Here is a 27,175-nt window from a genome sequence, read left to right on the forward strand (position 1 = left end):
GACATTCGAGGCCAAATTAAGTCTCAAATACAACATTTGAACAGTGGATTTAGCTGTGAGAACCAGAGTATAAGCAGAATAATGCACTCCGGTCTGTTGAGTTATTAAAAAATAAAGCATTTTTCTAATAATGCAACAGCGCATCATTAATTATTCCTCACTTAACTCATGTTGTTGTTTATGAGAGGAGCACGGCCATGTGTTTGATTCATCTGAGAGCTGATGAGACGCAGCTGTCGGACTGAAGCCGAGAGTTATATCCGGGCGTGTGTGACGATCACAGCCAGATGGTACAAACACAACACCATAAACAAACACACTACAGTCACACTCCTCCTCCTCGCTCCACCGTAGAGTACTGGAGTATTACTGCGTGTTTATTCCTGGAGTACTATGATATAAACATGTTAAATATATTGAAGAATATGGCACTAGCAATGCTAATGTCATAGGTTTGAATCCTAAGGAAATCATGAACTGATTTAAAGCTTGAATAAAATGGGAGTCACTTTACATGTCAGAGTGTGAAATATTAAAATACTACAGCAGGTTACTGTTATATAATGCAGGGTTTCCTACAGTAGGAATTATATGAGGAATGATTTAAATGATTTAAAATAAATAAGGTAACAAATACATATAAAACACTATAGTATAAAAGCAAAGACACATTTTATTTATTTAAAATAATAATTAAAAATAAATTAATAATAAAATTATTATGGGGTAGCATAGTGGTTAGCACTGTCGCCAGGTCACTGGTTCGAGCCTTGGCATTTCTGTGTGGAGTTTGCATGTTCTCCCCGTGTTGGCGTGGATTTCCTCCGGGTGCTCCGGTTTCCCCCACAGTCCAAACACATGCGCTATAGGGGAATTGATGAACTAAATTTGTCCGTATGTGTGTGAAAGAGATTGTATGGGTGTTTCCCAGAGATGGATTGCAGCTGAAAGGGCATAAAACATATGCTGGATAAGTTGGCGGTTCATTCCGCTGTGGCAACCCCTGATTAATAAAAGGACTGAGCCAAAAAGAAAATTAATGAACGAATGAATGAATGAATGAATGAATGAATGAATGAATGAATGAATGAATGAAAATAAAAAAAGGCACAATGGTTAGCAGCTCGAACACATGCGCTATAGGTGAATTGGGTAAGCTAAATTGTCTGTTACTTCCGTCCCATGTTGCTTTTGTCCCCTGTGTGAATGTCAGCAGCAGAAGTGAATTATTACAGTATTCAGTGCTGAAGTCCTCACGAGCTCCGGCCGCTCTGGGTTTAACACTGAGTCTGTAATTACAGCACACCAGCCGCACTAATTAACACAGATCACATTCCACTGTGTGATTGAGGAATTCATGAAAGTAAACCAGCCCGTCCTGCTGAACTGCATTGTGCTTTTCACATTTAATTTCACTTCCACATGCTCAGCCCGAAAGAGATATCTAGTAAACAGAGCTGGGCTTCATTTCCAAAACATCGCTAACCAGTTAAGGCCGAGTTCATGACTTTCATAACTGTCTGATCACCATTGTGTGTACACTGCATGACTCTCTAGGCCAGGGGTGCTCAAACTGTTTTTTTTTATGAAGGGCAAAAAAGCAAACATAGTAGAGGGCTGTTGGCCGAATGTAAAGATCGCAAACTGTATGACAAAGTTGCCATGGGTCGTTTCCTAATTGTGTTCATATAATATTTAAAAATAAATAACAAGCATTACTTTAATTATATTAGGTTAACTGTTGCATTATAAGCTTGTACATTATATAATTACAGTTTTTCCCAGTGGCTTTGGTGCATTTCTCACAGCACTATTTACATTTGCACAACAGTTCATGCATTTCTCAAAACAATCAGTCATTTGTGCACATCACAGTAGCAGTGTCACGTTCAGGAAAACACACTAGATAGATGGATTCAATTGCCGGTAAAATTTAATGAAATTAGGTCAGGAATGTTCAGCGAGCAACAATGCAAACATATCCAGCGTCGAGAGGAAGGGCAAAAGCTAAACCAGGGTAACCGAGAGTCCAAGAGTAAACCAGATAAACGTTCCTTCCGCTGTGGCGACCCCGGATTACAGTTTTTCTAGTTTGCTTTGACCTGGTTAAAGAAACTAGGTTCCTCTTCATTTTCCTCATCACTATCCCAGCAGAGCAGAGGACCGGTCTTGCAAATGTGTAAACCCTTTCTCATTGGGTTGACACATTTTCCCCACCATTTTTCCAAATAGTTAACACAGATGTCATTCAAGCAGTCCAAACTCCATTGTTTTAGTTTTGGTAACCAAACAGAATCCATCTATTCCTAACTATTAAAAACTACCAACATCAGTATGAAATCACTGAAGCACCGGTTTGACACTCCTTCACACAAATCTTCAATTAGCCATCAGTCTGCAAACATTATAAAAACGATGGAAGGTCTGTGTTGTTCTGTGCCAGCATTGATGGAGGAGGTCAATATGGCTATGTCCTATACTCCCAATAGTTTTGACTGTATATTAGTTTACATGTGTTTTCTCTAATATTTACAGTATTTTATTACTTTTGTCTGTTTTTTTTTATATACAGTATTTCAGTTTTCAGCCACAGTTTGAAAAATGTCATGAATTCAATATATATTCAATCAAAGCACATCTTATTCTTGATCCAATTCTTTGCAAAAAGGCAAAATTGACAGCCCAAATAGAGACAACAAATGCCATTGGCTATAAGCTACAATGGCAAGCAATGGTGGTGCATTTTGAGTTCTGTATTTTGTATTTTGTTGTCCATTGTGTAATGATTAATTGAAAGAGCTCATATACTTGTTTGCAAGTTGTGTTGTTTGAAGGTAAAACTAGCTTTTGTTGCATATGTTAAATGTTTTGACACGATATGTGCCTTTTGCAAGCAAAATGTGTCATTTTGACCATGAGTGCCGCTGTTTAGGCCTGTGTGTTAACTGTTTTGAAAATGTGGAGTTTCAGTTGACAACTACATCCAAGCAATCGAGAAAAACTGTAATAAAGGGACTAAACCGACAAGAAAATGAATGAATGAAATGCATTACCTGTTGTGCAAATGTAAATAGTGTTGTGAGAAATGAAAAACTCTTTATTTCTGCCTTGAACACAGCAGTTTTTTTCCTGACTGTTTTTTAATAACATTAAATTGCATTAATAACACATACACACTTATTTCTGAACATGTTTTGACTATCAGTGAACAAAATTTTTCGCCCATTTTTCACAGTTAAAATAGTGTTTGGGACATTTCATATGCTGCAAAACAGTTGTAGGATGGCACTGTATGTCTCTAACAAAATATAAAACATTAGACATAAGAGCTAAAATGTGCTGTTTATGTATGTGGCCACTCACTCCCAGGAGGTTAAGTTGGAATGGTGCTATTTGGATAAGGGATTCATAAAAATCCACTAGAAATCTTGTCCAAGGCACATGAAAAGTGGGTAAAAATGTTAAAAAGCCATTATTGACATGATGGCTATAGTTATAAAATAACAATCAGCACTGAATGTCATGTTTATGAGCTTGTAAAATGAAATTTATATACATTCATTGTTTTAATTTATGTTTAAAAAGTAGGCCTATATCTGTACTATCAGCACACACTAACAGTGATGTACATTAGTGTGAGTATTGTGAAGTACTAACTGTCTATACTAGTGCTCTGAGCTGTTGAGGCTCGTGATGATGAATAATGAGATGGATGGATGGATGGATGGAAGGACGGACGGACGGACGGACGGATACTGTAGACAGACAGGCAGGCAGGCAGGCAGACAGGCAGACAGACAGACAGACAGACAGACAGACAGGCAGACAGGCAGACAGGCAGACAGACAGACAGACAGATAGATAGATAGATAGATAGATAGATAGATAGATAGATAGATAGATAGATAGATAGATAGATAGATAGATAGATAGATAGATAGATAGATAGATAGATAATGGATGGAAGGATGGAAGGATGGATGGATGGATGGATGGATGGATGGATGGACGACAGACAGAAAAATGTAAAGACAAACAGACAGACAGACAGACGATGATGGATGGATGGATGGATGGATGGATGTATAGACGGATGGATGGATAGATCAATAGATAGACAGACAGACACACTCAGATGATGGATGGATGGATAGATGGATGGATGGATGGACGAACGGATACTGTAGATAGATGGATGGATACTGTAAATAGATAGACAGACAGACAGACAGACAGACAGACAGACAGATAGATAGACAGACAGACAGACGGACGGACGGATGGTTAGATAGACAGACTGATGGATTGATGGATAGATGGATGGTTAGACAGACTGAGTGATGGATGGATGGATGGATGGATGGATGGATGGATGGTTAGATAGACAGATTGATGGATGGATGGATGGATGGATGGATGGTTAGATAGACAGACTGATGGATTGATGGATGGATGGATGGTTAGATAGACAGACTGATGGATTGATGGATAGATGGATGGTTAGACAGACTGATTGATGGATGGATGGATGGATGGATGGATGGATGGTTAGATAGACAGACTGATGGATTGATGGATAGATGGATGGTTAGATAGACAGACTGATTGATGGATGGATGGATGGATGGATGGATGGATGGATGGTTAGATAGACAGACTGATGGATTGATGGATGGATGGATGGTTAGACAGACTGAGTGATGGATGGATGGATGGATGGATGGATGGATGGTTAGATAGACAGACTGATGGATTGATGGATGGATGGATGGTTAGACAGACTGAGTGATGGATGGATGGATGGATGGTTAGACAGACTGATTGATGGACGGATGGATGGATGGATGGTTAGATAGACTGAGTGATGGATGGATGGATGGATGGATGGTTAGACAGACTGATTGATGGACGGATGGATGGTTAGATAGACAGACTGATTGATGGAAGGATGGATGGTTAGATAGACAGACTGATTGATGGAAGGATGGATGGATGGATGGTTAGATAGACAGACTGATGGATTGATGGATGGACGGATAGATAGACAGATTGATAGATTGATGGATGGATGGATGGATGGATGGATGGTTAGATAGACAGACTGATGGATGTATGGATGGATGGACAGACGGATGAATGGATAGACAGACAGACAGACGGACATTCTCACTACCTGTCAAAATAGCACAATATTATCCTTCTTCAATATTTGTGATATTAAATAAGTAATCTAAGTAAATGCAAAAGTAGTCAGACTAACTTGCATTAAATGCGTCATCTAAAATATTATATCACTGACTCCAAATTGCTGTGTAATTTGTAATCAGATTACATTTCATCCGTAATCCTCCCAGCTCAGAGTTCATTTCCCACAAAGCACATATACGTGTTATTTGCTTAGTTATAAAACAAGCTTTGTGTGTTTGATGGAGAAGAGCTGAGACTGGAGCACATGAGACGCCTCAGGAGTCAGATGACCAGGAGTTTTCCTTTAATATTCACATCCCTTTTACTTTACGAATCCCTGATATTAATTTATGACATGGGAAAATGCATAGGAAGAATAAGACAATTCACTGACTATCATTGACACTGAACTTAAAGTCACATGATATTAAAACTGACTCTGTTTACTGCACCATCCTATATCAGCACAGATATGCTCATGTAAAAACATGAAGTATATATATATACATATATACACTACTAGTCAAAAGTTTGGGGTCGGTTTTTTGTTATGTTTTTTTTTTTAAATAAAATTATTCTGTTCATCAAGGCGGCATTTATTACAACCTGAAAAATCATCTTTAAAATCACTGGAATAAATGATTAAATTAAATGATTTACTACTGTTTAACAGTTATTTTATAGTGCAATAAAATTTCACAATTTTACAACTTGTACTGTATTTTTAATGAATAAATGCAGCCTTGGTGAGCAGGAGAAGCTTATTTTAAAACATTTAAAGAGCACCTAGGTTACTTATTTTTTCAGATTTAATATAAGTCTTTTGCGTCTCTAGAATGTGTATATAAAGTTTCAGATCAAAATACCCATCATATTTTTCATTATACCTTTTACAAGATGCTGTTTTATACTGATTTCCAGCAGGGGGTGGTTTTGTTGTTTTTAGCAAATTTTATTTAAAAAAATGTAATATTTATTTTTCTGAAAAAGTCTTCTAAATTGATCAATTTTATAAATGATTTACAGGCCTGTGTATGTTGTAGGTTCAGTTCCAATATGTACTGCAGTATAGTTTACAGTTGTGCACAGCTCTACCCAAAGGGAATTGATGTTTGTTGTAAATAAGGGTGTTTATTCTTTTGCACAATGCTGTGAATAAATTAGAATTGCAACGAGCAAATGCAGTAAACATGTAAAGCATACATATTCAGTGTGTTGTACTCAGATACCGCACTAAATGCAGTGATGTCTGACTTTACTGTAGTTTCGAAATGGCTGTGCAAATAGTATATAGTGCTGTCTTGAGCATTCTCAGCAAGAGTCACCAAAATCTGCCTTTACTGCATTGAAATAAATGTAGAGAGTAAACTGTCATGATGAAAACATGCCAAAGCCATTTGACTATCTAGTTCATAAACAATGGTGTCAGGACTTTTCATTTTGATGACACGGACACATTCATTGACATCAATACTTGCTTTTGAGGAATGAACTATCCATTTTGAGCATGTGACGCGCTTTTGCAGATTATCAACTACGTTTTGCAGTTTGTACTAATTGTTTTGAGAAATGCATTAACTGTTGTGCAGAAATGCACTGGTGTTGTGAGAAACGCACCAAAGCCACTGAGAAAAACTGTAAAGTTTTTGTAATTACAATTAATGAGTATTGTTTGCATTCGAATTATTCTTGTAGTAAATTAGCCTGACATGATTGTTTTTGACATATAACATGTTCTTAAACCAGATGAACGAGTGTGTCTTCTGTAAATCATGGCACAAATGCATGATAGTCTTTTTTGAGTATCAAACATATGACAAAATATGACATGACAACAAGTTTTTTATGGTACTTTAACTTGATTTAATAAGTTAATCATGTTTTAAACTACATTCATTTTAGCTTTGCAAAGTTTAACGTAATGTTTTAGTCAGTTTGACTGATTTAAGTTAAGATGACTAGAAAAGTTCATTTGATTCAGCAACAAAAAATAAAACAGGAAGGTTTTTTTTACAGTGTATCTAATGTATAAAAAGGAAAGAAATTGAATAAATAATTAATAATATTAATAATAATAATAATAAAGACAGATATATCTTATTTATCAGGGGTTGCCACAGTGGAATGAACTGCCAACTAATCCAGCATATGTTTTACACAGCGGATGCTCTTCCAGCTGTAACCAGCAACCCAGTACTGCGAAACATCCATACACACTCATTCACACACACACACTCATACATCATTCAATCTTTTTCTTGTCGGCTTAGTCCCTTTATCAATCCAGGGTCGCCCTTCCAGCTGCAACCCATCTCTGGGAAACATCCACACACACATTCACACACACACTCATACACCACGGACAATTTTAGCCTACCAAATTCACCTGTACCGCATGTCTTTGGACTGTGGGGATAAACCGGAGCACCCATAGGAAACCCATGCGAACGAAGGGAGAACATGCAAACTCCACACAGAAAAAACAACTGAGCTGAGACTCGAACCAGCGACCTTCCTGCTGTGAGGCGACAGCACTACCTACTGCGCCACTGCTCTGCCCCACACTCACTCACTCATACACTACGACCAATTTAGTTAATCAATTCCCCTACAACACATGTGTTTAGACTGTGGAGTAAACTGAAGCACCCGGTGGAAACTCACGCCAACATGGGGAAGACGTGCAAACTCTACACAGAAATGCCAACTGGCACAGCCGGGACTCAAACCAGTGACCTTCTTGCTGTGAGGCGACAGTGCTAACTACTGAGCCACCATGCCGCCCTTCACTCTCAAATTGCAAATGTTATTTTTCTCTTCAGCATTAAATGCTTTACTCTTACTATTTTTTTTGCATTGATTCCTCCAAAGATTCTTAGATTTCCTATAGTAAATCAACAGAGATGGACTCCCCAACTACTCCTCCCAGCAGCGAGTAAAAGCAGAAATAGGCCAGAGGTGTTTTCTGAGGTCAGAAAAGCTCAGGCGTCTGCAGGGTGAAGTGAGAAAGCTCTGCTGAGTTTCTCCATCTCTGTTCCTCAGTAAAGGCCACAGCTGAGCCTCCAAACACTCGCTCACTCTCTCTCTCTCTCTCTCTCCACATTTCTGCTTCCCTTGGGTCTACAGGACAGATCCTCGTTCCTTAAAGCGCTTAATCTGGACACATTAGAGCAGAAAACTGAGAGATTCACTCCACGACATCTGACAAGTGTACAGTTGAAGTCAAAGTTATTCGCCCTCCTGTGAGTTTGGTTTTGTTTTTCCAATATTTCCCAAATGATGTTGATCAGATTCTGGACTCAGGAGTTTTTCACAGTATTTCCTATAATATTTTTTCTAGTGGAGAAAGTCTTATGTGATTTATTAAGACTAGAATAAAAGCAGTTCTTAATTTTTAACAACCATTTTAAGGTCAATATTATTAGCCCCCTTAAGCATTGTTTGTTTTGCATGGTCTACAAACAAACTACTGTCATACAATGACTTGCCTACACTGCAAAAAATTATTTTCCTACTTAATTTTTTTGTCTTGTTCTAGTCCAAATATTGAAAAATTCCTAAATCCGGCTGCCGTACTCGGGCCGGATGCCTGTGGACTCACTGCCCGATTCCGACCCGAGTTAATCAGGTCAGATGCAGCGGTCGTAAGCGAGCCGACGTTGCCGCATCTGAGCCAGAATCGGCCCACAAGAAATGTGCGCTGTGGCCCGGAGCTGGCGCGACTCAGTCTTCATATACCATCATATAAAGCCTTTTGGTATTACATTGGAACATGGTATTACAACCATTTGAGTTGATATAACAGCAAACGCAGGCTATAATGTAAACACAATGTGTAGGCACTGCGTTTAACCTTTGAATAAAATGCAAACAGCATACATATCCTATAACAAAAATAATCAAAAGGACAAAATAAATAATAATAAACGTTTATTGATTGCAGGAAACAAATAATACTAAAAAATAATAAAATATTTTGTAGTGCACAAGAACATCAATATAAAAACAATAAACCTGACCTCATCGTCCACTGCATCACTTCCTCTTTTTTTCACCTTTATTATTAATATCAAATCTATTTGGCCGTTTAAAGAAACTTCTCACACTCAGCTGCTGTGACATTTTTACAACTGTACGCAGCGGTGACAAAGAGGAGACTGAAAGAGTTGAGATATTGCAAATATTTTGATGTATTGACAATTCAGGCATGGGCTGAGACGGTTGACTCCACAACCCAGCAGGTGGGAATGCGAGAAAAACCAGCTCCTGCTACATTTACATCTGAGTCTGCTGAAACTCGACTTCAACCACCCCAACTCACACATATGGTCATTTCAATGTTTGAATGTTCTAAATTAACCAAACTGACTTTAACTATCATGTTTAATATCATTTGAAATGTCTCAGTGCGACTTGTACAATGGTCTCATTCTCACAGAAATAGACATAATCAAAACAATAAATATATAGCTTCAGGCATCTTTTGAACCACTGTGAAGGGTGTGACTTTTCCACAGGCAGCACTAAATGCAAATGCCTTTTGTTATGCACACACCCCTTTCCTTGAGGGGATTCTTGGATTACTAAAGGTAAGGTTTGAGAAATGATCGGCACGATTCTGCTTACCCAGATCAGAGCTTACGCTCCATGTTATGTATATTTTGAAGTCAGGAATGCATCTTTTAATCTTGGATTTATCTTTGATAACTTGATGTCTTTATTTATCGTTTATGAATTGACTGATTGAATTGGCATAATACATTTACCTGACTAATAAATTATGTTTTGAATTATTCAAACCTCGTGTTATTATCACTGATAAATGTTGTTGTCCATAGCACTACAAGCCCCTGTACAGGTTAGTAACGGACTAAAACATGCTATACGATGTTGTTAGAGATCCGACTAACAAATTGGCATTAATTCAAGTATACATAGACTGTAAAAGGCCAACTATTTAGAACAGTGGTCACCAAACTTGTTCCTGAAGGGCCGGTGTCCTGCAGATTTTACCTCCAACCCTAATCAAACACACCTGAACAAGCTAATCAAGCTCTTACTTGGTATACTTAAAACATCCAGGCAGGTGTGTTGAGGCAAGTTGGAACTAAACCCTGCAGGTACACCGGCCCTCCAGGACCAGGATTGGTGACTCCTGATTTAGAACAACAAAACATTGTTGAGACTAATCTAAACGTGGGTATTTAGGCCTTCATCTACAAACTTATAATCCTGTGCGATTATTATTAAAATACTTTGTCTTGATTTAGTAGATAACAGATCTATGGGGACCACATCAAAATCTCCTTAACTGAGTAAGTAGGGTTCTGCCGTTTTAGGAGAGTGGTTAATCGCCTCTGTTTAATGACCAAGACTGACAAGCTTGTATTAAGAGATTGTATACCCGGCCGGTGCAAGACTCGGGATGTTGTAGGAATCTGAGTAAATAAGGTATAATAGGTAATAAGGTATAATAACAAATCAAAAGAATATTCAATCATAATCTAAAATAATGTGAAAGGAAACAAAATAACTTTATCAATGTTTTATAATTGGAGTCAGATAAAACGAGGATAAATATATTAATATTCTAATTCTAAACCACCTCATACTAAAATTGGAGTCAGATATGAGTTAAGTTTAATATGGATCAACATTGTGCACTGGAAAGACCGAATATGCAGTGAACCTTCATCCACCAGTGGACACCGTCATTGGACCAACTGGCTGGACCTTACAAGACAAAACAAGGGCAATCGCCATCAGATGGACAGGAGTGGGAATTACAGTTAGCTACAAATTACAATAGATCACCCTCAGCATAATCCGTCAAAATGACGGATCACCTTCAGATTATTCCATCACTGCTGAAAAAAATCTGTCAATGACGGAAAATATTCAGTTAACGCGACCTGATATATATCAGGTCATTACAATTGTTGCTTATTGATGCAAAATTTAATGCACGTGGTACTGTAGTAAATCATTGCTGTCACGGTCACCAAGAAGAGAACATTAGAGGGCGCTCTACACATTATATACGGAGCAGAGAGAGCTTAACTCTAGAAAATTTAGGTAAACACGTGCAATTTCAAAAAATGCCAGCAAATTAAGATCAGACCTTTATCGGTTCAACAGCAAACATGATGCAAATCCTCACAATGCAAACAAGGTAAGTACATGCGCTACAGATTCTCACAACAAAAACAAACGTCTGCATTTTCTCACAACACATGTAAATAGCACAGAGCACAATGGATAGGCTTCAAGGTAACCCTGAAACGTGACGGACCGGGCTATTTAGGTTATGGTTATCTGGATTTTCAACTTGTGTGGCTAATTGGCTTATTATTCCAGCAAGTTTGATTTTATTGAGCGTAATTAAATTGCATATCAGAAGGCCGCAGTTATCCATTAAAGAGGTGGCTGTTAACCCCCCTATACAACCCACAAACTGACCAAGAGTGCAGATATAATGATGCCCACTCTCGCATTCGGTCAGCGGGCGATTCAGCAGCTGAAATGCCAGTGCCGCTGCCTTGATAAGAGTGGAGGGGAGCTGCTATACCGCCCTAACAAAGTGTTCCTCTAATACATCTGTGTCATCCACGGATACTACTCCAAACAGTAAAGTGTCGCCCACAATTGAGGCAACTTTCTCCTCAAAGGGTGTTAGTTCAGCATCCCCTGTTCCCCCACCTGTTCGGTCCACACTTTACCGGTGCGCCGCTGTTCTCCTCTTAACCTGCACCTTCACATCAGATCATTTCTTTTTTAATTCCCTCACAGTGTGATGTTCAGACCCTACTTTGTTAACTGCATCAGCTAAACTCTCCCACTATACTTATTTTCTTTTGCTGTTAATTCCGGAGGACAAAATTGCAAATAATTCAGTTTTTTTCACGTCTACCTCTGAATCAGGTAAGCTGCATATTTATGTTTCAATGCATTTAATGCTGTGGGCGTCACTGTGGTGCAGTGGGAAGCACGATTGCCTCACAGCAAGAAGGTTGCTCATTTGAACCCCGGCTGGGTCAGTTGGTGTTTCTCTGTGTTCTTTCCGTGTTGGTGTGGGTTTCCTCCGTGTGCTCCGGTTTCCCCCACAGTCCAAACACATGCGCTATAGGGGAATTGATGAACTAAATTGGTCAGTGTATGAGTGAATGCAACAGTGTATGGGTGTTTTAAAGTGTTGGGTAGGGCAACTGCTGAGGAAAACATATGTTGGATAAGTTGGCGGTTCATTACGCTGTGGCGACCCCTAGTTAATAAATGCACTAAGCCTAAAAAAAGATGATGAATGTAATTACTGAGGTAACAAACGCAGCATTTAATATGAATGATGTGTGCACATGCATTATAATTTAGGCTTGTGGGAAGTGGGGTGGGGAGGGGGGTGAAATTGGATCGATTTAGACAGGGGTGCCCCCAACTCAGTGTAAACTCACCCCGATATGATATTGTTGATGATATTAATTTAAATGTATTTATGTAAACTCCCAATATTTCAATAAATAAATCAATAAATAAATAGCAGACATTAATTTATTGTGGATTGATTCATTATTTCCTCCTCCCCGACTGATAGTGACAGCACGGACACACTATCAATACACAACAATTTACAACAACTGAATATTTACCTTCAGGTATGTTAATAGAAGAAGCTGCATTAATAATATTGTGGCTCAAAAGGGAGCATGGATAAAAGATATTATTAGAGTGTGTATAGCGAGCGTGTGTATATAGTAATGCCTTTTGTTCAGTTTGTTCATTTGTTTGTTTTATTAATTAACTCATTAATTTTAGACATGACATATTCAGTATGCTGTACAATAAAAGTATGTGGAAAATAACTGAAAAGTTAAATGAAATATTGATTTTTATTTAGTTTGCTGATGTACTTGCTGAATTTTTTCAAGGAATAAATTGCAATATTAATAATTACTCAAGAGTAATTAATTAAAAGAATTAAAACCTGATTATTTCATTTACCAGAAACAAAAATATAACATTACACTCAGTTCGGTATTTTTTTGTGTGTGAAACCCCAAGATTTGGTGTGGCCTCTCCTGGTTACCCCTAAGAAAATGTTCTGGGGGCGCCACTGGATTAAGGCTAATAATATACAAAAGGGAACGATGTAAACAGGATGTTAAAATAAACAAATAAAACGTCACTGAGAAATAGTCACGGCACAGAGAACAAATCCCAGTATGGTCCATCAAGAGGGAAAACCAGCAACAGTCAAGAATGCATGATTATATGCTGTCATGGCTTTGCAATCAAACATTTGATTATAATGGAAGTCAATTGGGCAAAAACAGCCCCCAACATAACCAAAGGGTAGTCAATTTGCTCAAACGTATTGTTGGGTTTTTGAAAATTCTCAAAGCATTTCCCCAAAATATGTGTTGAAATCAGATTTGTCAGCAACAGTCATTCATTTTACTGAAACACAAAGAAATTTGAGAGACTCAAAATCACCTGAAAGTGGATGAAAACAACACAACAGCAACACAAGTGTTAACAGCATGAGTGTAACATGCAAACGCTCTCAGACCTTTATTCTGTCCATGCAGGCCTCCATCTTCAGCTGCTCCACAGCTTTCCGGGCCTGCGAGATGCTGGCGGTGCTGTTGTTGGCCATGCCGTCCTTCATGATGAGTCCTGCACACACACACACATGAGGAACTGAGCGCTTGTGTGTTTTTATAGCTCATGTGACTCATGCAGGTGAAACTTCACTTCCATCACAACCTGCAGAGCCCAGGCAGCACAACACATCATTATCAGCATCATGTGGGAAGAGATCTAAACAGTAAAACTGACTGAACTGCAGCACTGACCAAACATTCACAAGGCCATTTCACCAAGTACGACTGCATGAACATGTTGATCCTGGAACAACATTGCAATCGGCCTATCAGGATTAGGGTTTACAGTTCATGTTAAGTTTAGGCTTACAGTAAGGTTGATGCATGATTGTTATCCAACTATTAGGAATATATATTGGGAATATTTTACAGGTATGGTTGGGTTTAGGGCTAGGGGAATAGGTATGGATTACATTTTCCAACAAAAATGATGTTCCAGGATCAACAATGATGTTAATCCAGAATCACATTGTACTTGCAGGGTTTCTGAATGTCTCACCAAGTAAATTTGAAGAGCCCATATTATGGGTTTTTGAAAATTCCTCTCCATGTAGTGTGTAACACAGCTCTAAGTGAAGTGAAGTATCCAGCTAAGGCTTAAATCTGTTAGTGTACAGTGTTTAAAACGGTTGATTCATCTATAAAAGAGTCGACTCATAGTGCTTCAAACGAGTCGCCTTGATACCGATTCATTTGGTGTTTCGCCATGACGTACGAACGCAACCAAGTTATTCACGTGCACGCGCAAACCCGGGAGATTTCAAACCTGAGGCCCCGCCCTCTGACGCAGAAACCCAGACACACACACACACACACACCCACAAACACACGCACACAAACATGCCAGTCGATTGAAGTCACACTGCAGATGGACATTATCGATTCTCTACCCAGAGATGAAACCCCAGCATTATAACCAAGCAGTTGGAAACTTCTGCAAACTACATGCTACAAAGAATACTTCATCAGCGTTTGTTAAAGTAAGGATCAGTAAAGAGTAACTTACTGATGGACGTCAGGATGGGTTTCTTCCTCCATTTCTCAAGTGTAAGTACGTGCGATTAAAGTTGCCTCGTTGACTCTAGCTTGCAAATGTATTTAGTTGTGATTTGTTACTTGTAACCGAGTGTACTGTATCAGGTTAACTGGCTATATTCTCTTATCGCGTGCAAAGTCACGTTAAAAACGCGACACGTGCTGCTTTGTTTACGGAGCTCTGTGGTAGAGGTCTGCATTCCCGCGGCTGTCCCCGGTGCCAGATTTCTGCGGCGCGGGAATAAATTTCCGAATCAATCGCGGGAGCGGTCGGTAACAGGTTTAATTTGGGACGGGAGCGGGCTTTCTAGCAATATCGTGGATATTGCTATGTGAATGAGACAGAGCTTTGCCTGCTTGTGTGTCTGCTTGGCGCTTGTGTGTATGTGTTAGTGCGCACGCGCGCGTATGAGAGAGAGAGAGAGAGAGAGAGAGAGAGAGAGAGAGAGAGAGAGAGAGAGAGAGAGAGAGAGAGAGAGAGAGAGAGAGAGAGAGAGAGAGAGAGAGAGAGAGAGAGAGAGAGAGAGAGAGAGAGCAGAAATGAATACTGTTATTCTGAAATAAACAAATATCATTTTCATTCATTTTCTTTTCAGCTTAGTCCCTTTATTAATCTGGGGTCACCACAGCGGATGCCCTTCCAGCTGCAACCCATCACTGGGAAACATCCATATACACTCAATCACACACACACTATGGACATTTTAGCTTACCCAATTCACCTGTATCGCATGTTTTTATGAGCCGGAGGAAACCCACATCAACACGGGGAGAACCTGCAAACTCCACACAGAAACGCCAACTGACCCAGCTAAGACTCAAACCCAGTAAGACATTCTTGCTGTGAGGCAACAGTGCCAAGCACTGGGCCATGGTGTCACCCATCTAGGAAGAAGGAGGAGTAGGGGTGGAAGGGGGGACTCTTCAAAATGAAGATGGCAGTGGAATGAAACCCAGGGTATTTATAGTAGTTTAGGAGTCGTCTGATTGGAGTATAGTGAATTGGATAATGCGGATTCAGCCGCTAGCAATCATAAGCATGTGATCCTCTCGAAATTAGTTTATACATAAACTTCACTTAAATACTGTAGGGGAGCGCAGGGCACAAAGTAACGCAGGGTAAAATGCAATACGGAGTTTTAAGATATGTGTTCAGGGTTGACCATGGCATGCTTCCAAGGTTTTCGCCACAGTGTTGGCAGATGTCTTCCTGCCAATCATTGAAAAAGTTCTGCGTAATTTGGATGTGAAACACAGAGGAAACCATTTCTGCAGCATAAAAGTAATTTTTATTAAAGTCAATGTTTTTTATTTTTAAAAAACCTGTGAAAGTATGAACGTAAAATCTTATATTGTCTTCTATCTATGCCTTCATCACATCACATTCACTTTGTCACCAACAAGTTCTCTCAGAAGATTTCAGTATATACAAAATTCTGCTGCACGGGCTCTGACACACACATCACCACGCCACCATATTACTCCTGTGCTAACACAGTTACACTGGCTTCCTGTTAAATCACTGATTGACTTTAAGACCTTGATTTTAACCTTCAAAGCAGTGCATGGGCTAGAACCTGGTTACATTTGTGACCTGGTGACTCTCGCTAACCCAGCCTGCAGTCGTCGTTCTGCATCGGGACTTACGCTGTATTAGCCACGCTGTAAACTCAAGACCATGGGTGGGAGGGCTTTCTCATACAGTGTTCCTAAGCTGTGGAGTGCACTCCCCATCAGCACTAGGAATGCTTCCTCTCTGGACTGCTTTAGGGACCTTTTTAGACTCATCTTTTTAGCATTACTTTTAGCTTAAGATAATCAATTTGTTAGCTTTTTATTCCACCTCATGGTTCATATTTTCATTGTTTTATTGCATCTTTTCATTGTCGTGCTGTTTTGCTTGCCTTGTATACAGTTAAAGTCAAAATTATTAGCCCCCCTGTTTATTATTTTCTCTAATTTCTGTTTAATGGAGAGCAGATTTTATCAACACATTTCTAATCATAATAGTTTTAATAACTCATCTCTAATAACTGATTTATTTTATCTTTGTCATGATGACAGTAAATAATATTAGCCTAGATATTCTTCAAGACACTTCTATACAGCTTAAAGTGACATTTAAAGGCTTAACTAGGTTAATTAGGTTAACTAGGCAGGTTAGGGTAATTAGGCAAGTTATTGTATAACAGTGGTTTGTTCTGTAGACTATCGAAAAAAATAATAATTCTAAAGGGACTAATAATTTTGAACCAAAAATGTTTTTTAAAAATTGAAAAACTGCTTTTATTCTAGCCGAAATAAAACAAATCAGACTTTCTTCAGAAGAAAAAATATTTTCAGACATACTGTGAAAATTTCATTCAAAGGGGGGCGAAGAATTCTGACTTCAACTGTAGTTAGTATTTTGCCTTGTAGCACTTTGAGTTTAAGAAAAGCGCATTATAAATAAAATTCATAATAATAATAATAATAACAATTATTATTATGATTCTAGGCTAAAAGATGGACCAATTTTGAAAGATGTAAAACACACACAGTGACTGCAAGCCAGTGTTGAGAAAAACCCACCACAGCGGGGTTATTTGTAATAGGTTGATGCAAATAAGCCACGCACTGTTGGATGCCAATTAAACCAATAAATAATTGTTGAATTTTGAGTGCAATGTTCAAAACTTTTTAAATAAAATGTTTTTTTAATAGTAAATATTTTTTAATATACAATATATATATATATATATATATATATATATATATATATATATTTTTTTTTTTATTTTTTTTTTATTGCGAATAACGCAAATAAATGCATTGAATAATAATGGATAAAAATCTAAATAAATCCAAATGTGTTTATTCAATAAATGAATAAATAAATAAATAAACATACTGTGCTATGTAGAATAAAAAATAAATTGAGTTAGGTAGTGAGGAAATATAACTGCTATATTAAGTAAACTGGATTTAAAGTAACTGTGTGAAATCTGCCTTTTTAAGCATGTGTTACAATTAACCCTCTGTTACAAATTGCCCTGCACCTTATTCTCCGCGGACGAGCGGGCCACAGCCATTTGAATTATTTTGGCTCAAGACTTCTGGTCTCATTCACTTCCATTCATTTTTAGATGTTAAAAACAGCTTGTTCTTCTGCTTGATGTTGCAAACGGATATTTTCTTCTTATATTATTCTAGCTTGTCTGTATAGTCATGCAAACACATGTTTGTAGAGCAAGTACTCTGTACTCTGTAGTTGTTTACACCTAGTTATTTCCCCCATAGGCAGCTGAATAGGAAGGACTATGGACTAAACCATTGCAAAAATGAGCACACTTTCGCATTAAGGAATAAGTTCAATAAGCGAACTAAGCGGCTGCTTAGGGCCCCGCCATCACTAAGGGGCCCCCACAACGCACTAGTGGTACGAGCTGTTTTCTTGCTGAAATCGTTTTTATTTGCATTTTACAAATTACTTTTATTGACAGTGCTTTAGTGATGAAATATTTATACATTTTCACTAAAAAGAAAAAAATTACAATTTTATTAAAGTTGAAAATGTTTTCATGTGAAGGTCATGTGATCAACAGGAAGCTTGCAGCATCTCCTTTCTCTTATGCGTTTTGTGTTCTCGCGGTTCAAGTTAGTTCTTCCAAGGTAACCAGAAAGACCGACTGGTCTACACAAGAAGGCGAGCCCTGGCACAAACACATCCATGGCCTTTGCTTCATTGCCTACCCTGTAACATACCCTTTCACTGACATATTTTGCAGACTGGTAAGATTTTTCCTAGAGATGTTTATAAAAGTGATGTCCTAATTGAATTAATCATAGTAATATGAGCTCTGGATCCTGCATCTCAAATGTAAGGAACAGGGAAGGAGACTGAAGAGAATAATATTGTGTTTGGGTATCAACATTAACCCAGTATTTGTTGCTTCCCTTTTTCTTATATGTTATTTATTTTAATAGTTTTTATACACTCTAAAAAACTTTGGTTATTTATTTAACCCAATGGTTGAGCTAAACATATTTGGTGCTTTGTTGGGTTATTTTAAACCTTTATCGGGTTATTTATTAATAACTCAACCAGTTGGGTTAAATATTGATGCTTAGTTTGGTTATTTTTATTCTGTATTAGGTTATTTATTAATAACTCAACCAGTTGGGTTAAATATTGATGCTTTGTTTGGTTATATTTAATCTTTATCGGGTTATTTATTAATAACTCAACTAGTTGGGTTAAATATTGATGCTTTGTTTGGTTATTTTTATTCTGTATTAGGTTATTTATTAATAACTCAACCAGTTGGGTTAAATATTGATGCTTTGTTGGGTTATTTTTAACCTTTATCGGGTTATTTATTATTATTTATTATTTATATAATAACTCAACCAGCTGGGTTAAATATTGACGTTTAGTTTGGTTATTTTTATTCTGTATTAGGTTATTTATTAATAACTCAACTAGTTGGGTTAAATATTGATGCTTTGTTGGGTTATTTTTAACCTTTATCGGGTTATTTATTATTATTTATTATTTATATAATAACTCAACCAGCTGGGTTAAATATTGACGTTTAGTTTGGTTATTTTTATTCTGTATTAGGTTATTTATTAATAACTCAACCAGTTGGGTTAAATATTGATGCTTTGTTTGGTTATATTTAATCTTTATCCGGTTATTTATTAATAACTCAACTAGTTGGGTTAAATATTGATGCTTTGTTTGGTTATTTTTATTCTGTATTAGGTTATTTATTAATAACTCAACCAGTTGGGTTAAATATTGATGCTTTGTGCATCAATATTTAACCCAGCTGGTTGAGTTATTATATAAATAATAAATAATAATAAATAACCCGATAAAGGTTAAAAATAACCCAACTAAGCATCAATATTTAACCCAACTGGTTGAGTTATTATATAAATAACCCGATAAAGGTTAAAAATAACCCAACAAAGCATCAATATTTAACCGTTAAATATTGATGCTTTGTTGGGTTATTTTTTATTAGGTTATTTATACAATAACTCAACCAGTTTGGTTATAATTTAGAATGTCAACAAACAACTGATTTAACTGACACAGAACAGCGGTATTAATATGAGTCTGTAATGTTGTATTTGTGCTATAAAGCTTATTTAAGCTCTAACACAATAATATTGTTGTTCTTTTTTTAATCAAATGACCTCTCAGTGTCGTGTTTTTATATCCATTTCACCAGCACTCTTAATTATTGATTAAGACACACTTCACACTTCATAGACGATTTATATTAAATGGATAAAATGTTTTCTCGACCTCCTGTGTTCATCTCTGCGTTTTGTTTTTTGGAAATGATACACATATGGGATATCTGGCCGGATTCTCACCTTCAGGACCCAGCGGAGACATTTACATATTTACACAGCCATAATTATGAAATAGTAGTAATAGTAAAAGTAATACCAGAATGGAAAAAATACATTTAATCAAAATAACCCAATGCATTGGGATAAAATAACCCAAAGTTGGGAAGGTGCCATAATAACCTATCAACTATAGGTTATTATGGTTATATTTTGGGATACTATTAACCTAACTATTTTAACAGAGTATTTACTTTATATAATTTGCTTATTGATTTTATTAATTATGGGTCAATTTTTGAATTAATGTTAATTGTTTTGTTGTTGCATTTTAGTTTTAAATGAGTTCAGAAAGTATATTTTATTTCTAAGTAGCGCATATTCACTTTTGGCTAATTATTGTTTAGTTTTGTTTCATTGCAGGGTTTTTGCTTTTGGAATTAATAATAAAAAAACTCAACCATTAGCTATGAAATCTTCAATCTGTTTTCTAAATTAATAGAATATGTTTTAAACATATCAGAAGGATGCAAAGTAGGAATCACTGGTCCCTTTTACTAAATATTAAGTTTAATTCTTCATTCTTGAAGCTGTTAGTTGACAGAAACAATGCTGGTCTAATCATTCAGACAGTTATTAAGTAGAAAAAAAACAGGCTTTTCTGTTTCATTAATTGTATTTAATATGCAATATAATCATTGTGGGCGCACTGTAAACGATTTCTGTTGTTTTCACAGTATTATACTGCATTTCTCAACAGTTTTTTACTGTATAAGCTGTGCACAGTGTGTTACTGTATATATTGTTGTTTTCACAGTATAATAATGTATTTTTAACTTTTCTATACTGTAAACATGGTTAACAGTATGTTACTGTAGATTTTATAATGAATTTTGGGGAAAAATCCGTTACTGTGCATCTAAATACAGTACTGCAAATGACCAAGAACAACTCCACACACACTATATATTATGATTATTATGTTTATTTATTTTTAGACAAATTATTTTGTGAAGTAAATAACCTAACCAGTTTCTTCAGACTGTTCAGTGCATTAAACTGTCCCCTGGTTTTCCATTTTTGGGTGCACTTTATAAGGCAACATAGAAATATTAAATAATATTTAATAAACATAACTTTGTGCTAAACCAAAACGTAAATTGGAACAAAAATAAATTGATTCACGTAACCAAAGACTGTTAAACAAACAAAATGATTTCAAAGTCAGCTTAAATGTCAGAGTGACCAACCTGCTTTAGACGGATTCAAGAATATTGGGCGCCCATATTGGCCACCGTAGAGGTCACATATCTCCGCATTTTCAAAACAACATTTTAAAATACGCACTATCTTAATAAATAAACCACAGAATTCAGTTTAAAACAACTACATTCTCGCATGAAAAACGGTTAAAACTTTATTTCATAACACATTTATTATAGTCATCGAAGACAGGGCATGTCTCAATAATGTCTAGGCCGATTAAAGCATGCGGTTTGCCGGATACATGAGTGATGGAGCGCCGTCAACCCCTGGAGGTCAGAATCTCCCCTATCGGCAAAGCACACTTAAAATTAGACATGATATCTAAAAACAAACCACAGATTTGAGTTTGGAAGAACTACATTCTCGCATGAAAAACTGTTAAAACTTCATTTGGTGACATATTAAACGCAATATTTATGATATGATCTGGCTTTTCTCATCCGCCATTATATTTGCTTGTTGGTGTGAAATGAACCCTGGGAGAAAAAAATATTAATTCTCAAAACACTTCAAGCGAACATTATTCTTATTGTTAAAGTCAAATATATGTAATATTTTCGCTGGTAAAGTGAGAAGAAAAAAACAATATTACTATTTTATCAATACCATGTTTGCATTGGTTCGGTTCAGCACACAAACGACACCGAATCGGATTGAACCGTTTGCTCGGGAATTATTTTATCACACGTGTTCACAAGCACATTCAGCAATATGTGTATAAATGTGTGTGGCCGAGCAGTATAACGAAATAGTAATGATTCATTGTTGTGTCTTACAATAATATACAAAAAGGAATCGGTTTTAGGCGGACTCGACTCTTTACTGTTCTAAGGAGCCGATTCATAAAGCCGAGCCGACTCGATTCGACCTTCACCAGGCAAGCAACGGCTCTTCTAATTTGAAATCCACCTGTCGCCTTTTCTTCCAGTGAATTCATCCTCGGTAAGTGTTTAAAAGTCCAATTCTGTTCGTTAAAGGATTGTTTTGTGTATATTTCCGTGTAGTGTGTGTGTAATTTAAAATAATTAACCAAGTTACTTTAGTTGTACTGTAAGTTAGGTACTTATGTCACGTTATTCGACGCCAGACCGTGTTTGTAGTGTTTGCGAGGTATTAGATAAGGTAATTACAGTGAGTTTATCTTGAGTGAGATTTTGACCATAGTAACGTTAAGTTACCTGAAAAAAAAAACGTAACTTTTACTTGGGGTTAACTGCATTAATGAATTCTCTATTTCAGCACAACACTGAGATGAAGGCAAAGTCACCATGAAAAGTTAAACGTTTAACGTTAAGGTAAGCTCTGGTCTTCATGTGGTCATTATGACCAAGTTATCATTATGGTTAGATTTGTAAACTGTAAGTTAGTTATTCACACTAAACTCACAATGAAACAAGTCTAAACTGTTTTATTAAATTGAGCTGATAATAAAATTCAGTTGATGTCTTTTAAGCTAACGTTAATATTAACATAATTCATATTAATTGTCTATTTCTCACTGGTTAATGAGCTTATTGTATAACGTTATTGTTTCATTAATTGTACATTTTATTTTTGGTGTTCAGGTGTAGGGAATGATTTGTATACAAATTTATTTGAACCCCATACAGATTTGTATGGTTGTACCATAGATTTAGATTATTAAATGTTAAGTCTTATTTTACTCTTATTATATTTATCTTTTTTGCAACTACAGCAATTGATGCTGAAAAACTGATGCTACCAATCTCTCCTCACTTGATTATTCAAGGTAATGTTGATGTCTTCCTCATTTTGATTAGATTTTGAAATGTCAAGTTGTTCACAGATTTGTTGTGAGGAGTTTCATGTTCAACCTCTTTTGCTTCTTCCAGAAGCGACGCAGTGGCACAGTAGGTAGTGCTGTCACCTCACAGCAAGAAGGTTGCTGGTTCGAGCCTCGGCTGGGTCAGTTGGCTGAATACAATGGCATAATGATTCTGCTTGCTCACAGGAGGTACTTGATTTAGTTTTCCTCAAGCGATACATCAGTTTTTATGAGTAATGCGTGACACTTCAATTGAAGGGACAGTTCACCCAAAAATGAAAATAATGGCATCTTTGGCATCCTCCACTTGTTTCAAAATAGTTAGATTATTTTTTTGTTCCATTGAACACAAACTCATATTTTTTTTTAAAGAAATTTGGTTCAAATATGGATGTCCATAGTTTCTGGTTTCTAACATTCTTCAAAATATCTGCTTTAGAGTTCAACAGAAATTTTATTGGATTTAAAACACATGGAGTAATGGTGGCAGAAAAGTAAACTATCCTTTTAAATATTTTATTCTGAGACTTATTTAAATGTGTCTTGTCTTTTGCCATATTGTCTTTCTAGCTCAGATTGTGATGGACCTGGAATGTGACACCAGTTACTCTTAAGTCAAGAACCAAATAAAGCACAGATGTGGAGGGATCTGCAACTAAACTAACTGGAGGAAAGGAACCTTTAGGTAAAAACACCTGCTTTATTTAGATCTGAAGTATTTTATTTGGCATAGACTATTCTTTTTTTATTCTTATTTTAATTTTATGTTATGTATACTGAATATAAGTCATTTAAATTTCACAAATGATTGAATATAAAATATCTAGATGTCTTATTTTTTATTGTCTTAAACATTGGTGCTCAACCCTGTTCCTGGAGATCGACCTTTCTGCAGAGTTTACCTCAAACCCTGATCAAACGCAACTAAACAAACTAAATAGTATCTGAAGGAGCACTTGGTAAATAAAGACAGGTGTTCTTGATCAAGGTTGCAGGTAAGCTCTGCGGAAAGGTAGATCTCCAGGAACAGGGTTGAGCACCCCTGATCTAAATGCTCAAAAATGCTGTTTCAGAGGTGAGGTTGGATGTAGTTCAGAAATAAATTCATTAGGATCAATGCTTAAAGTAAATGTTTACTTCTCTCTGTAGACCAAACATGCTTAGTATCCCACACATTTTAATGAATTATTTATTTTGGTTACTTTTACATCTATATATGGGTAAGCAAGTATTTAATAAATAAAATTATTTTAAACCACTTAACTAAATGACTCTATTACCCTAGCTTCTGGGAAAAAAAACATGTAAAATAACAGATTTTTTTTTTTTACAGTGTGGGTGAACATACTACCTTGATGTCCAACAAAGACTGCACAAGAGCTCATTTGATGGCACATATTCTGTCCTGTCTACATCTCTGACAACCTGGCAGTGCTTCGACATCAGTGAGTAATAAATCTTCATATTATCATGCATTCAGGATTTCTGTAAGCCTATCTTTAATTTTAGTTTGTAATTAGCAGTGACTGTTTAAAAATTTGGTATTTAAATTATTCTTAACGTTTTACTGATGCTGTGCACAGTAACGTTATGATTATTTAATTTGAGGAAATGTCACTGGAGAGGTGTAATAATATTTATTTTTCTCACTGACATGCCATCACTGCATATTGAAATACAGTAATACTAATTGACCGCAAAATACTATCACAAACATTTCATGAAGTAGACTGCTTGACTACTCTTCATTTCTTTGCTCAACTTTAACACATTTGATCGTGTTGCTGTGCCTTTCGGCAGATTTTGCCAAAAATGAATGCTTAGTGATTACTTTGTTTAATGCGAACCAAATGTCAGTAACTTATCATTAGTATTATTTTTTTTTTAAATCACCCACGGCTTTCATGTTCTCTAATGTAATCTTGTCTGTAAGTTAGAAGTAGATTTTCACATGTTAAAAGCCTAAAAGTACTTGATTAACATTAGTCACGTTAAATTAGATTATTTTATTTATTTATTTATTTTTAATATGTAGCCTCTTAAGGTCAGAATTAACTGTGTTCACCCCTCTTAAATTCATGGAAGCGCTAGTGTGGTCATGGAATCAGATATTCAAGCTATACAGAGTCAGACATTAAGTTAAGATGAGACTTTATTTTTTACATACCTGTGTGGACACTTGACTAGTGTTGACTTGACTGATCTTTTCCCCATTAACGTTAGTGTAATTGTAAATAGACAACAATCTGTATTTTGTCAACAAAAACGATAAAAAACAGTGTTTTATATATATAAAACAGCAGTGCGGTGTTTGGTTTCTGAATGAATGAAATAATTTGAGGCATGATTAGTTTTTACTCCAGTGATTAATTTTGCTTGTCGTTTTTGCAGGATCACCAGAAGTGCTCCTGCCCTTTTTCACTGTCCGTTTTCCACAACATCATTTGGCCTTCATCATTTCGTGTCTTGTAGCAGTATTTTTTATCTGTTTTTAAAATTGTAATACTTTTTGATGCATTAATTGTTGACTGGTTTTACTGATCAATTTTTCATTAGTGTTCTGTTGCTGTGTTATATTGAATAATTGCTACTGTTTCAGTAGGGTTTACACAATAAACTTTTATTGTGAAGTTAAAGTTTCAGTTTCTTTATTTTTCTTGTATTTCTTGAACAGTTAAAATAACATTTGTGCAATTTTTGAACTTTTTTGCTCATTATAAAGTAGCACTGTTAAATACAATAAAATAACATTTAATAACTGTAAAATACTATACAGTAATAATGAAAGTAACGTTAAAATACCGTAGTTCTGCATGGTAAAAATGTACAGTAAAATACTGTTTTCAGTTTTGCAGTATGTGTATTACTACTGTAATTGGTGTTACAGTATAAAAAGAAAACAGTAAAATGATGTATTACATTTTACAGTAAATCTAATACTAAAGTAATTAGTATTACAGTAATGTTACTGTTTTATGAAATACAGCAGCTACTGGATAATTGTTGCCAGTAACTTACTGTTAATTTAACAAGAAATCGTTTACAGTGCGGATTGCAATAGCAAAACTTCACTATTTAGAGCAAGGTAGAGCCCCAATATTACTCTGCTTAGGGCCCCCAAATGTACACGGCCGGCCCTGCCCGCAGGTGGGGCAAATAGTAACATTTATCCTCCTGGCATTTTTAGCAACACTGCACAGAAACCATAGATCCGGCGATCATACAACCAGCGCTCATTTGTAGGAGAGGCTTGTGTGTTGTTGGTAAAAATCAAACGGTTTGTCTAACTCCATTACTTTATTCATTACTTGGCCAAAACCAAAAACTTTGTGCCCCACTCTTCCCTACATCATGTTAAATGTCTCATTATTAAGCCTGTTATCACATATTGTTTTCTTCAGGAACTCCTATCAAAAGCGAAATGTTTCTTGATCATCAAATCATAATGATTTCTGAAGGATCATGTGACAGCTTCACATCACAGCTGTCATTTATGTTTAAATCTATTCAAATTCAACGAAGACAGCTATTCCTAATCCTAATAATACTGTTTTACTACATTCTTAATCAAACAAATAGATAAGCACAAGTTCCTTTTTCGTATATACACACAGAACTACAGATGCTCCTCATTTCTCATCCACACCAACACCATAGTGACATAACAGCTCCAGCAATTCCTGTCAAAACGGGTCAGAGGAGCAGCTAAGAATAATAGAGGTTAATTGTGAATTATTTATACGTACAAATCATTACACAACAATCTCAACACAACGCGAGGGTTATATGAAGCTCATGTGCACATTCATAATGCCACAGCAGAGCTGAATAAAGGCCAAAGAGACAGCCACGACGCTGGAGAAGCGCAATACACCGACATGCAGGCGTTATAGAAAGA

At 36.4% G+C, this 27,175-nt stretch overlaps 1 protein-coding gene and 1 long non-coding RNA gene across 3 annotated transcripts in view; one reads left to right on the forward strand and one right to left on the reverse strand.

Moving 5' to 3' along the window:
* Positions 1–27,175, reverse strand: part of gng4 (guanine nucleotide binding protein (G protein), gamma 4) — a 40,352-nt gene that overhangs the window by 12,433 nt on the left and 744 nt on the right. For both annotated transcript variants that reach the window (XR_015506472.1, XM_087279857.1), the window contains exon 2: positions 13,751–13,857. Coding sequence is in view for 1 of the 2 variants with exons in the window: in XM_087279857.1 (XP_087135983.1) it covers positions 13,751–13,849 (99 nt within the window). In the remaining variant the exon portion in view is untranslated. The remainder of the gene's footprint in view (positions 1–13,750; positions 13,858–27,175) is intronic.
* On the forward strand, positions 21,724–25,913 carry LOC147841220 (uncharacterized). The gene is made up of 7 exons (XR_015506474.1): positions 21,724–22,433; positions 22,731–22,786; positions 23,188–23,241; positions 23,345–23,466; positions 23,848–23,962; positions 24,611–24,722; positions 25,669–25,913. It is a non-coding gene; the product is annotated as an uncharacterized LOC147841220 (long non-coding RNA).

The sequence above is a fragment of the Danio rerio genome, chromosome 13, assembly GCF_052040795.2.
Source record: "Danio rerio strain M-AB ecotype USA chromosome 13, GRCz13ab, whole genome shotgun sequence".
Taxonomy (NCBI): Eukaryota; Metazoa; Chordata; class Actinopteri; order Cypriniformes; family Danionidae; genus Danio; species Danio rerio.